Source organism: Mastigoproctus giganteus, chromosome 10 (assembly GCF_048544385.1).
Source record: "Mastigoproctus giganteus isolate SK-2022 chromosome 10, ASM4854438v1, whole genome shotgun sequence".
Classification (NCBI taxonomy): domain Eukaryota; kingdom Metazoa; phylum Arthropoda; class Arachnida; order Uropygi; family Thelyphonidae; genus Mastigoproctus; species Mastigoproctus giganteus.
Window position 1 is genome coordinate 200,416,533 of NC_143584.1, and position 14,249 is coordinate 200,430,781.

The 14,249-nt window shown below is 41.9% G+C and overlaps 1 protein-coding gene across 2 annotated transcripts in view; it reads left to right on the forward strand.

Moving 5' to 3' along the window:
- LOC150079773 (putative polypeptide N-acetylgalactosaminyltransferase 10) overlaps window positions 1-13,863 on the forward strand; it is a 42,199-nt gene extending 28,336 nt beyond the window's left edge. Inside the window, exons 3-11 of one of the 2 annotated variants that reach the window (XM_090382351.1) lie at window positions 1,142-1,356; window positions 8,306-8,472; window positions 8,795-8,983; window positions 9,116-9,293; window positions 9,395-9,623; window positions 11,817-12,038; window positions 12,227-12,337; window positions 12,873-13,016; window positions 13,298-13,863. In XM_090382351.1, coding sequence (XP_090238477.1) covers window positions 1,142-1,356; window positions 8,306-8,472; window positions 8,795-8,983; window positions 9,116-9,293; window positions 9,395-9,623; window positions 11,817-12,038; window positions 12,227-12,337; window positions 12,873-13,016; window positions 13,298-13,450 — 1,608 coding nt within the window. In that variant the 3' untranslated portion in view covers window positions 13,451-13,863. Of the gene's footprint in view, window positions 1-1,108; window positions 1,357-8,305; window positions 8,473-8,794; window positions 8,984-9,115; window positions 9,294-9,394; window positions 9,624-11,816; window positions 12,039-12,226; window positions 12,338-12,872; window positions 13,017-13,297 lie in introns of both variants that reach the window. The other variant, XM_090382352.1, reaches the window with a different exon arrangement.
- Window positions 13,864-14,249: the final 386 nt, after the last annotated feature.

The window sequence follows — 14,249 nt, forward strand, 5'->3', positions numbered from 1 at the left end:
CCAACAACAAATGAAAATCTGTTGACGTTTGAATAGAAAGAAGAGTTTGCCTTACGGCAAAGTATCCATCAAAAACACCTTTCAGATAGCCCACCGTTGATGGATTTTTCACTCTTATTTTCCCACTGCGAGATGGAATGTTTGTTGGTGTTTATAGAAGATACACTCCATGGACAAAAGTATGTGGATACACACGCAGGTAATTGCAAGAAAGACCGTTTCCAGTGTCATAAACATCCAAGTAGGGAATCGATCTCGTGACAGCCCGCACACCAACATCCATTGGAACAAGCCATTGAGTTACTCCACTGCATGGTTCTGAAGTCCATCAACTACCGTGTCATGGCTCATCAAACGTAGTCCGTGAGTTTGTGTACCTTTTGGTCTATTGAGGTATCACCTACGCTTTTCCAACTTTAAATAACATCCGCTGCACATTTGGGAGAGTCAGAAGAGTGCAGTTGCTCACGCGGAAAGGTTATTGGCGTATTGAAATAGAGGCGCCAAATACTTTGGTCATACAGTGTACATATTATTCGTTTGAAAAGATGGTATTGGACATTGGAAGAGACCTAAGAATCGAGATTTGAAAGCCTTCAGTGACTGCAGTTTTAAACGACCATTAAAAGAAGAAGAGCCTTCGTGGATAATTGCGCAATAAAACTATCCGATCTCGTAGTGTGGTCATTAAGGGGAAATGACCCCCAAATAATGCGATTTTCAGAAATACGTGCGTTTGTTTATGTTGCCTGAAACATCGACAAAACTCTGGAAAACTTTGCAGAACCACAGATGCGTGATGCTTCCCAAGTATCACCACACCGATGCAACGATTGGTTTAATCACAAAGGAAGTCTAATACCAACTATTTCCCAGAATATAGATGGGGTTTCGATGAGACCGAAGGGGGGAGGGGCGCACTATTGTTAGAACTACCACTTATTTCCCACCAAATCACTCTTGTTTCCTTCGTGCTCCATTTCCAACGTCCACAGATTATTCTAAGGGTCAACGAGCCTGCCGATTACACGCTCACCAGCGCATGCGCAGTCGCACACGCCCGCGGACTACCTTTCTCTAATCTTTTATTTCTTTTCCCGAGTTGTAGAGTGCAGAGTAACCCCGGTGTCTTGTCTCGCAGAAAGAACAAATCTCCCAGAAGAGGGACTGGCACAATTATTCCCGGATCGAGGAAGAGGCGAAGCAGAAGGGCCCTGGGGAGCACGGAACAGCTTACTTCTTGCCACCCGGGATGGAAAAGAAGAAAGAGGAACTTTATAAAGTGAACGGCTTTAACGCTTTGGTCAGCGACTTTATTGCCCTCAACCGGTCCCTTCCGGATATTAGACATCTGGGGTAAGTGAATTCGAGCTCATTTCATTGGTCCACGAATCTCTAGAGAAATTAACGCGCAGCCAGTGATTGCCTCGTAGGATAAGTTGTTGGCGGGAACAGAAATACTTTGAACTTTAAGCCGAAAAGAACGAAGAGAGAGAGAGAGAGAGAGAGAGAGAGAGAGAGAGAGAGAGAGAGAGAGAGAGATTGCTGTATATCAATACTTTCATCCATACCAAAAGAAAGATTCTTATTTTACTTCTTTCATTTCCGGGTATAAATCTGGAATAAATTTTCTAGATTTCGAAATACCACGCACTGTAAGGAAAGGTTAGAAACTGGAACTTTTTTCATCTTCTTTCAAGCATCATTATGGAGTTATGCGACCTGGAAGTCCCTTGACGTCATATCCGCTATCGGTATGCTTGCATAAATTACATCAATTTACACTCATCTACGCAGTCTCCAAGGGAGGTTCACTGGAGATTGAGTTGATGAGTGTAAATGAGTTCCTTCTGGGTTCGCAACTCTCAACCAGTTCATGTTACTAAAACTGAGCATGGCTTTAACAACTTTCACTGTGATAATCTTCAATTCCATCGCTTTCACCTGGTTTCTACGCTCGTACTTTTCTTCAAGCTTCCCAACTCTCAACCAATTCATGCTCCTGGAAAAGCATGGGATTCAACTAAGCACATTTGCTGAAAAATAATAATGAACAGTCCTATTTGGATTAAAGGTGGTGCAATGTGGACGTCCGGGAACAAAAACCATGTAGCCCTCGCCTGAGACCGACTAACATGGGATCGAACTCAGGTCTTTTCCACCTTATGTGAGGAGGATGCAATCCTATCAACAGGAGAGATTAGAAATCAGGGTAATCCCTAAGAGAGATCTGCAATCTTGTCTAGAAACCTGTGTCGTTGAGATAAGCATAGGAGCAGAAGAATCCCTTTTTGCGAGATATAAGACAGGATTGAGTTTTAGATGGATTGAAATCAACTAAGTTGTCTTTGCCCCACTGGAGAACTACCTGGAGGTCGGCATTTAAGAAATTGGTAGTGGATATTGGAGAAGTTGAAGCTATTTGCGAAGGGCAAGGTTTCTCAAATTGGAAGGTGGAATACAATGTGCTATCATCATATGGATTGGATTTTCAGTCAGTGGAAGGTCATTGATATACAAGAGGAGAAAAGTGGGAGAAACAACTGAACCTCCGGGAACACCAGTATTAGTGTAGAAGCTAAAAGACAAAGAGCCATATAAGCTACACTGTGCTGCCACTTTTTAGGTACTCCTACCTAGAAGCGTGTTGAGCCTCCTTTAGCCTTCAAAACAGACTGAATTCGTCTAGGCATGGATTGAACAATATGCTGAAAACGTTGTGCAGGAATAGAGTACCATGCAAACAAGAATGTGTCACGCAGTTCCTTCAGATTCGACGGAGGTATGGGCCTACAGCGAACAGCTCATCCCAAAGATGTTCAATAGGATTGAGATCTAGGAACAGAGCGAGCCACAGCAGCAAAGAAAACTCATTGTTATTTTCCTGGAACCATTCCATAGTGATTCGGGCTTTGTGCACTGACGCATTATCCTGCTGGAAGTAACCATCTGACTGAGGATAAACTGTGAGCATGAACGGATGCAAGTGGTCAGCAACGATGTGGCATTCAGACGTGAATCTATGGGTATCAATGGACCCAACGTGTGCCAAGAAAACATTCTCCACACCATAATACTGTCCCCACCACCTTCACAGTAGTCGTCAGACATGACGGGTCGATGGAATCATGTTGTCTTCCTCAAATTCTGAGCCTCCATCAACATGATGCACCAGGAACTTCGACTCGTCAGACCAAGCAACTGTTTTCCAATCCTCGATAGTCCAGTGTTAATGTTGCTGTGCCCACAGGAAGCGCGCTTTCTTGTTCTTCATTGATAACAAAGGTACGTGATGTGGCCGTCTGCTGTTGTAGCCCATTCGCGACAAAGTGCGACTAGTGGTCCGTTGCGATATTTTGTTCTCCGCACCAAGGTTGTATTCTGACGTGATGTGCGACATTGTGGCCCGTCTGTTTGATTGAGCAATTCTAGCCATCATCCCCTGAACTCTCTCTCATCAACAAGCGATTTTCTTCCACAGGAGTGCCATTGAGAGGATGTTTCCTGTTCGTTGCATCATTCTCGATACACTCTTCAAACTGTGGTGCGTGAAAAGTTCAGGGGAACTGCCGTTTCAGAGGTGCTTTATCCAGCACGTCTTGCAGCTACTACCATGCCACGTTCGAAGTCCATTAGAGCACTCCTTTTCCCCATTCTTTTGTACGCTTAACTGATACTAGAAAGGTTGTTCTGCTGCATTTATATCCACAACTCTGGTCGTGTGACTTGCAACGTTGTGGAACAAACCATTTCTGTGGACAGCAGGGTGTATCTAATAAAGTGATAGCACAGTGTAGTTTTCTCTCTGAGTGGTTAGAGAGAAAATTGGCTCCCTAATAGCATTAAATGGAAGCCAGTCCATAAGACGGACGATTGTTCTAAAGATCTTTACGTCAAAAAGGAGCCAAAGTCTTGTAAACGTCAAGGAGATTTTTCTTGAGTTTCAAATAAAACTACTTGAAGTCTTCATTGAATTTGTCAAATTTGTTACTCAGCGTCGATCGACTCTGATTAAATCCACGTTGGCGATCGATCATCATTTGCAAAGATTCAAATCACAGTAAGAGTTGGCAGTTTATGGATTTTTCCATCATTTAGAAAGAGCAGAAGTGTAACTGAGCGATAATGTCAAACGATGGATTTTCTACCTTCCTCAAGAATTGACTGGAAAAGAGCAAATGTTTATACAGAAGGAAAATCATCGGTGGAATAGAAATTGAAAGAGGCAATACAAAATAAAGGCAAGATAAGTTCTAGGAATAAGTAGAGAAATACCATTGAGAACTGGAGAGACTTCTTGACATCGAGATTATTGGGAATTTTTCTCATTTAATACCGTAGGAAAACTAAGGAACGTGTTGGATGGAATCTGTCTAATATGATACGAGGAAATTGACCAACCTCCTTGATGTAGGATTAAAGAGAAAAATTAAGATTTAGACAAACCAGCTTTATCTTTAGATGAGGATACATTACAACCATCAGGATATCACAGAAGTTCCAGTACAGATGGACAGAAGTTGCGGCCAATTGTTTTGAATACAGACCAAAATGTGCAATTATTTAGGCAAGAATCAATCTAAAAGCGAGCTTTGGTGTAAACAAAAAAAAAAAACGAATCTGGTGATTTGGATGCAAGGCAATTGAGATATGCAACGTGCTTAGCTTGTACAGCCTTAGCACATTTATTGGAAAACCATGGTTTAGATAAAGGACGAGATTTTAAGGTGGAGTGTGGAATAAAGGATTCCATTCCTACAAGAATAATTTCACTGACACGATCTGAGCAAACAATGACATCAAAACATTTAAAACAATAATCCAACCAAGGAAAAGAATGGAAATCTCGCAGATCATCCCACTTTGCCTTCTTGTAATGCCAAACAACACGAGGCTAAGAATGGCCACGAGAGAAAGGCTCCATTGGAGAAGGAACCATAACCAAGTTGTGATCTGAGATGCCTAGAGGATCTTAGATTCTGAGGTCATTAGTATTCTTAACCTCGTGTTGTTTGGCATTACAAGAAGGCAACGTGGAATGATCACTTATAACCGTGAAAGTTTTACCTTCGTTTGATTTGCTGGATGAAAAACCCGAGTTTGAGGGAGAAAAAACCTTGCTACCCTGGTCTGAGACCGACTAACTCATCCACGTTATGAGAAAAGGCCCATAAAAATTCCTCCCGTTATCGACAAAACTCGAACTCAGGTCTTTTCCACCAGGTATGGAGAGGACGACGATCCTAGCAACCGTGCTACCCACAGAGGAATATACAGCAGAGTCGCAAAACTGACGCATGCGCATTTTCTACAAAAAACAACTTTATCTGAAACAGAACGGAATTCTTCCACGTTTATGTGTTACTTTGTATGATGAAAGCAATCATAATATAAGAGTCATTATACACTGAGATACAATTAATATCCGGACACCTTTCCATTGATACTTGTTCACGTCCTATCCGAACACCATGTGTTAGACACAACTATAAATGTGGCCATAGGTCTTGGAGAAGATGGTAGTAGGATTAAAGGAGTAAAGAAACTTACAGTGCCGACGACTGGTGATATGATTTGCAAATGGAAGTGCACTGGTGTCGGAGCCATCATGAAACGATCCGGAAAACCTTCGAAGCTAATGGAACGTGGGGGGAGAACCCTACAAAGAATTGTCCCCTCGGAACACAGGTCGACCTTGTCGCAGCACTCACAGGCTCACAGTAAGACGATTGGAACACATATCATACGCAGGATTCTGCATGATATGGGTTACCCGTTCATGCAGCTGCTCAGATGTCTGAGTGGAAAGACCAAATTGACTAGTGACAACATCAAGAATGCTGATGGGACCTTCGTGCGATCACCGTCCGAACGCCTGCAACGGTGGAGTGAATTCTTCAAAGCATTGTATAATCACGACCCACCTCAGGAACCGCCAGAAGCCGCACTATCGATCGATCCCCCTGAAGTCTCCATGGTCGATGTTGAGCCTACAGTAGAAGAAGTGAAAGCAGCCATACAATCCCTAAAGAATGGCAGGGCACCAGGAGTGGACCAAGTCACCACAGAAACGATCAAAGCCGGGGGAGATGTACTGCTTCGCCGACTACACTCACTCCTCAAAACCATCTGGTGCACTGAACAAATTCCGCTAACATGGAGGAAAGCCATTATCATACCGATCCACAAGAAAGGTGATAACCGGGATTGCAAGAACTACCGTGGCATCAGCCTCCTTTCCATCATCGGAAAGGTCTTTATGAAGATCATCCAGTCAAGGCTGCAAAAACATCGCGAGCAAACCAGTCGAGAAGAACAGGCGGGATTTAGACCCGAGCGAGGATGCTGTGATCAAATCTTTGCCATCCGTCAGCTGATGGAGGAGAGGATCCGGTGTGGACAGCGAACCGTCATTGTTTTCATTGACTTTAAGTCTGCTTTTGACTGTGTCCATCGGCCTGCCTTATGGAAACTACTAGAGGTCGAACATGTACCTCGAAAAGTCATCACACTCCTCCAAACTGCATACAACGGTTTAACCAGCCAGGTGCGCATCCAGAACGATTTATCTGAGGAATTTACCATCCAAACTGGAGTCCGCCAAGGGGATGTAGCCTCCCCGTTGCTTTTCAACATCGTGGTCGACGCCATTATGAGGCAAGCATTCAGAAACAGACGGGGCATACAATATGACAAGGATCACTATGTGACTGACCTGATGTTTGCCGATGATAGTGCTATATTTGCTGGTAACGACTCTGAAGCCACGGACATCCTCTACGACCTTGCCCGCATTGCCCGGCCATACGGTTTGAAGATCAATGCTGATAACACAAAGGCCCTGACAACAGATGGGTCGCAAGCCACCATCTATCTCGAAGGCGTCCAGATCGAGCAAGTGCAGGACTTTAAATACCTTGGGTCGCTGGTCCAGGAGAAGAAAGTTGCATCCACAATGGAAATCCACAGCAGAATTGGACAGGAGGCCACTGCGTTCGCCTCGCTCAAATGGTGTCTGTGGAAGAGGACCAACATTTCCTCAAAGACTAAAATCCGACTCTTCCGGACTTTGATCCTGCCCATTCTCCTTTACGGATCAGAAACATGGATTTGTCTCAAGCTAGATTTAAACAAACTTGAGGTATTCCAAATGCGATGCCTGCGGCAGATTTTGGGCATCTCACTTTGTGACCGCATCACTAATGATGCCAACAGCAACCAACCATTGCCGACCAAATCCAGAAGCGAAGGCTTAGATAGTTTGGCCACGTATGTAGAATGGGCACGAACAGAATACCATCCACACTCCTTTGGAGACAGCGACCCACCCAATGGAGCATCCAACGGACCGCGCCTAGGAAAACGTGGGCCAAGCAAGTGGAAAATGACTTGAAGAGCCGACGTCTCGACCTTAACCAGGCCAGGACTGACGCCATGGATCGTAAAGTATGGAAGAACATCACAGAGCAAGTCCGAAACCCTGCGTGCCGCAGGGTTTCGGACTTGCTCAGGGCACCTACAGCAGCATACTGGTTGCGTGGCCAACCGCCTCCTCCAGCTGCCAGCTAAGGACCAAAAAAGAAGAAGAAGAAGCTGCTCAAAATCCTCTAATTTCCCCGACTAATGCCACACGCCATCTAGCTTGGTGTAATACCAGCCGTTCTTTGACCATAGGCCAATGGAGAGTTGCACTTTGGTGTGGCGACTCAAGATACATGGTATACCAGTCTGATGGTTGTGATTTCGTGTGCCTGATGGCAAGAAAATTTGACTGTATCTTCCCGATAATGGACGTTTTGAGGAGGCAATGTGATGGTTTGGAACCACAGATTATTTTGGACAAAACCGTAAGCGCTTAGGTCTATCTAGCCTAGACATCCTGGACAATATTGCGTTACCCACGTCGTAACGCATTATTATCCAGGGACGAACTGGATTGTTGGGTGCATTGAGAAGACACTGCCCAAAAAACAGAACTCAATTAATCGCCGCTTTGAAGGCCGAATGACCGAATTTCCTTCCTCCAAACATGGAACGAGCCCATCAGGGCTCGTCCCATATTTGGAGAAAGGAAATTCGCTCTACCTTAGATGGATAGCCTTAGATTTTCAAGACAATTAGCAAGAGATGGCCCTAAATATCGCTTGTCCCGAATTCTTGGTTCCTCAGATGCTAAACATGGTACTATAAATGATGTTATGTAAATTACTACCTGTCTTCTATAATTTTCCTTTTGAAAGGCTTGAAAAACATGAAATATAATTCGATACTTGTACACTAATGAGTCTCCCACATGTCTTTACAGATGTCGCACCAAACTGTACCTCTCCAAACTGCCTCTGGCCAGCATAGTGATCCCCTTCCACAACGAACACTGGTCAACCCTTCTAAGGACCGTCACCAGCGTGCAGAACAGGGCTCCAGCTGAACTAGTGAAGGAGATCATCCTCGTGGACGATTTCAGCAACAAAGGTAATGTCAGCGTAGCCACCCCTGCAAATATTATCTTCTCAAAAGTGTTGGGAAGCGCATAGTGTTGAAGAAAATGGATTTTATTAAAGGATTCATTAACTTGTGCGTCAACTTTGGGCCATTGCAGAACTTAAGAAATGTGGGTTCCTTCAAGTTGTCCATAATTTTCCCGTATAATTTGACATTGTGGATTCAACTGTCTTGTGAACTTCAATCTTCCAAAGGGGCTTTCCAATAATTTTTCGAGTTTTTTTTCCTGATTTATTTTAAAGAAGGTCGAAGAGAATTGCTCTTTATAAAGGTTTAACCTTTCTTCTTTCAGACCAGCTGAAGAAACCCCTTGAAAATTACGTTCACGAACACTTCCGGAACGTGAGGATACTCAGAGCGAGTAAAAGAGAAGGCCTGATTCGCGCTCGACTGATGGGAGCTCGAGCTGCCACAGGAGATGTGATAGTCTTCCTGGATTCTCACACCGAAGCCAACATTAATTGGCTTCCTCCTCTCTTGGGTAAGCCTTTATAAATCTAAAAATATGCAATTGACGTTTCAAGGCACCTTTATCTTTTTATTCATCAGAGATAGATGCTAACGTAACCATAATCGTGCTAATGGTTTATGTCCATCTTTGTGTGTATTTCAGAGCCAATCGCCATTGATCGGAAAACCGTGGTCTGTCCGTTTATTGACGTCATCGACTACGATACGTTCGCGTACAGAGCCCAAGATGAAGGGGCTCGCGGTGCCTTCGATTGGGAGCTCTACTATAAGAGACTACCTCTGCTACCTGAGGACCTCCGACACCCGACGGAACCTTTCAGGTGAATTCTTCGAGTTTTGAGAGGATCGCTTTTGTGGTGCAATTTTGATCATCACCCAAAGCGCGTCTTGAATTTCTAACGATTCCGTTTTCGTTTTGAAGGAGTCCTGTGATGGCCGGAGGCCTTTTCGTGATCGACCGGAACTTCTTCTGGGATCTCGGTGGCTACGACGAAGGACTAGATGTGTGGGGAGGAGAGCAGTACGAACTTTCTTTCAAAATTTGGCAGTGCGGAGGACAGATGGTCGATGTACCTTGTTCCCGGATCGGCCATATTTACAGGAAGTTTGCACCGTTCCCGAATCCGGGAATAGGAGACTTCGTGGGCAGAGTAAGTGCTTCTAACAATTATTGTTATTATTAATTGTCGGAATTTCAAGGAAATTTGTTTGATTTTTAATAATTGATTGATTCTGAGATTGCTGCTTTTTCAGAGTACTTGGTCCGGTTTGTTTCAATTTTAGAAAATGTCTCTGCAACGGAACTGGAAACTTTTCCTCGAAATCCCTTCTTTAACTTTGATAATAAAATAAAAATAATCCAAGGGTGTAATATCAGGGGGTGGATGAGGAACATATTTGACATTAATTCTGGCTGAGTACTCGATGACAGTATGAGCAATGTATGGTCACGCATTGTCCTGATGGAGCATCCACCCACCCACCCGAGTGCAGTTGTGGTCGTTTGCGAATACAGTTCTTTCGAAGATCTCGTATCAGTCGTATCACGTGGCACAACACGCTGGTAAACCATTCCTTGAGTCAAAACAAGAGATGGCCATCACCTTTCCTGCAGAAGCCACAACCTTTGCTTTTTTGAAGTTGTAGATGACGTAGACTTCCAAACAGAGCTTCATTGGTTACTCTCTGGATGGAAATGATGAAGCCGTATCTCATCCACTGGTATCACCTTGGCAGAACCTCACCATCTTCAGTAGCCACCTTTGCGGCTCCTGAAAAACCTCCATGCGAATTGTTGTTGGTCAGGTGTGAGTAGTCTTGGAACTTAACGTGTACAAACACGTTTCATATGCAAATGGTCATGGAGAGTACGATGCGTGCGCACGAGTCAACTGAACAATTGCTGTGATGCACTTGGTTTGGATTTAAATTTTGCAGCTCAGATAGAAATAGCAAGCAGTACGGTTGTTTCTTGAAAAACATATTGAACAGCTCTCGTATTAATTACTACCCTTGAAAAAAGATAATTCCCATGAGTGGAAAAATGATAAAAAGATAATTCCCTTTGTAATGTAGAATGACATAATGCAAAGGGTAAGAAGGGCATTGTGCATCCTAATATTCAATCTGCCATTAAACCAGTCCCACGTGAAGATAACCTGCCGATTCCATGCCCTCCACTTATATTGGAGAATATAGCAGCAGAGAGTAAAACGTCTGAGAAACTGAAGTCTACACGCCTGGAGACACTGAGTCCAGCCCTCAATTGTTTTCACAGCATGAACTCAGTGATCTGCTTAGAGATGCAAATTGCCCAAAGAATCTGCAGAACTCCTTGGTTCTAGACTTCAGTCAGATAATCTTCTAGCACGTGGGGCATTTTTCTCATGGTACAGACACAGAGAACGGAATCTAGTCCCCTTCTTTTCTGAGGACTATTCTATGGTTTTTTGCAGTAATATAAATGACTTAATGAACTATTTAGGAATTAGGGAATACAAAGGAAATAAATATGGGTCAAAACCAGTAGCTAACTCTGTCCATTTAAAAGATCCATACGAAAAGTTGAAGAACTTGTTGACAAATATTTAGTTTGAAGAACATGGTTGGTTAATCTGTGCTGACTTTAAAATGACAGGCATGTTACTTGGATAGCAATCTGGCTACCCAAAAATTCCTTGCTTTTTGTGTGAGTGGAACAGTCAAGCAAGGAGTAAGGAGCACTGGAATGTCAAGGTCTGGCCAAAGAGGGGCAGTTAGTAACCTGGATCAAAGGACATAATTCATAAACTACTGATAGACCCCAAAACTGTCTTCCTTCCAACATTGCACATCAAAGTGGGTTTGATGAAACGGTTTGTGGAAGCTTTACCTCAGGAAGGGCCCTGCTTCAACTACCTTTGCACAAAACTCCCATCGATCACTTAAGAGAAGATAAAACAAGGTATTTTTGTTGGACCTCAAATTCGCAAACTGATGAGGGATCGTCGTTTTGAGGGAACTATGACTAAAGGAGAAAAACAGGCATGAATTAGCTTGAAGCCTTGATTGTTTGACTGTATACCTTTCTTTTGATTGTTTATTTTGTTTGATTGCATGCTTTGAGTTTTACATTTTGTTTGATTGTGAACTTTGATTGTTTGTTTTGTTTGAGCTCTAAGCTTTAATTATTGTGTTTGATTACTTGGTGCTTAGCTTTGATTGTTTTATTTTCATTGATTGGTTGCTGGCTTTACAGAAGATCTGGCTTGGTTTTGATTATTTGATATTTTAGAATATTTCTTTTCGCATTGTTGGTTTCGCTGGTTATTTTCGTATTACAGCGACCTCTACTGTCGTTCCAGAACTACAAACGGGTGGCCGAAGTGTGGATGGACGAATACAAGTACTACCTGTACCTGAGGAGGCCACATTACCAAGACCTCGAAGTGGGCAACCTCACCAAGCAAAAAATCATGAGGGAAAAGCTGAAGTGCAAGCCATTCAGGTGGTTTATGGAAAACGTGGCGTATGATCAGCCGAAAAGGTACCCTCCGGTGGAACCACCCGACTACGCCACGGGAGAGGTAGGAAGACCCCCAAATATAAGGGCAGAACGATGTCTAATAATTCTTTGGATTTAAAATATACGGAAATTTTATGCGGTTTTAAGTTTCAATTTTTTTATTATTTTATAAATTGAATTTTGGTAATAAATAAATTAGTTTTATTTTGTAACTTTTTCTAAAAAATTATTTTTAAAATTTGAACTCAGATTAGGAATATTGCCGATGACCTGTGTATCGATACCAAGTTCCGAGGCCAAAACGAAAAGTTTGGATTAGACAGGTGTATTAAGGATAATCCTAATCTGGGAGGAGAGCAGGTAAGCCCAAATACCCCCTGCAGATATTCAAATATCGCATATCATTAATAGTCTTTAATATCTTTATTTATATTTATATATCAGTTATATTTATATATTTTATATTCTTATTTTATATTTATATATTTTATATTTATATTTTTTATTTATATTTATTTTTATATATCTTTATATATTTTATATTTTTATTTTATATATATTTATATTTAATATATTTATAAGTCTTAAGACTCGAAGGAAATGAAACAATTTGGGCGCCATCTAGCGAGTAAAAATGCGTTACCATGGAAACCAATTGCAAATCGTGTCTTGCAGATTTCACGGGTTGCTGAATGAAAAGTCGTTGTGACGTCACACGCACGTCATTCATTATGCTAATTTTCAGTCTTACGTGCAGCTTTGCGCATGCCCAAGATTTATAAGATTTTTTAAAAAGATTTTATATTTAAAAGATTTTTTTTTGTGTTTTTGCAAAATGAAATTAGACGAGTTTTTTTATTTAGGAATTTTAATAAATTTTAATAATATTTTTCAGCAATTTTTGTTAACCTGGCATAAGGACATCCGTCCATTTAAGAGGACTGTATGCTTTGACGTGTCCAACTCAGAAATCCAAGCTCCAATTGTGCTCTGGAACTGTCACGGGATGCAAGGGAACCAACTGTGGAAGTATGACTTGGTAGGGTTTAGTTTCTGTGCGCACAAAAATATTTAATGCATTTTTACCTTCATTTTCTAATTTATTTTTAATAAATTTATCCTTATATCCTTAATAATCCTTAAATTATTCATTTTTGTGAAGTATTACCCTTTAAAATTTATTTCTGTTATTAATTTTCAAAGAACAAAAGTAGAAAAATTTTAAGGATCATAAATTTCGATCTTGTACCCGAGTAAATACGGTAACCATGGCTAATTAATGAGTTGGGTTTATTAACTTTCTTTCTTTTCTTTTTTTAGAATAACCAACATCTAATCCACCCTGTTACTGGCAACTGTCTGGACTGTGATACGGATAACCGGGAGGTATTCATGACCCCTTGTGACCCTCACCGCCTGACCCAGCGATGGAGATTCGAGTATGTGAACTACACTGCTCTGGCCAGCTGGTGACACGAGTGGGATGTAATCGGTAGGAGCTTCGACATGGCTGAGGGCCGTACTCAGACACCCCCTTTGCATGCGTGAGATTCGGACAAATCTTGGTGTTAGATGATGAAGTGCGTACTAGTCGAAATCGAAGGATAATCCAGCCAGAGGACCCCAAGGGATGGTGGTACACATTTTGAAAGGAGAAAAGCGGACATTTGACCTTGGGCGTTGTATGGCACGAGGCCGAGTGCCTTACCAAAGCTTCCTGTTGTTTGACAGACGAACATTTTAGAATATTCAAGAGGGACGTTTGCCCGTTATATAAAACTGGGTTTTCGTATAGTTTGTCCACGCCTATTTCCTTGGACAGTAATTAATCTCCGAGGATTTTGTAATACAAGATTACCGATAATTAAATAATATACGCTAACAAATCCTTGATTTTTAACATGAAAATTGTATATATCCTCCACCAAAGGTCACTTACGAAAACTGCTTTCGACAAAATACTCAATCTTCGGTAAATACCGTATTTTTTGGACTTTAAGACGCACTTATTTGGGAAGAAAAAGAAAAGGTCCAAAGATCGTTTAAAACGTATTATTCCAATTAATATCCAAGAAGACAGTCTTTTAAGACACGTTATCTAAGATCAGTACAACCAATGGAATTAAGAATACAAAGTTTTTAAATATCTACGTTTTTTAAAATACTTCTGTTCATTTTGTATTATTTCTTCACTAGACAGAATGGTATCAGCACTGCCAAGTAATTTTGAGGGGGCGATTAGAGACTGTACTGAATCATTGAGGTTAATTAT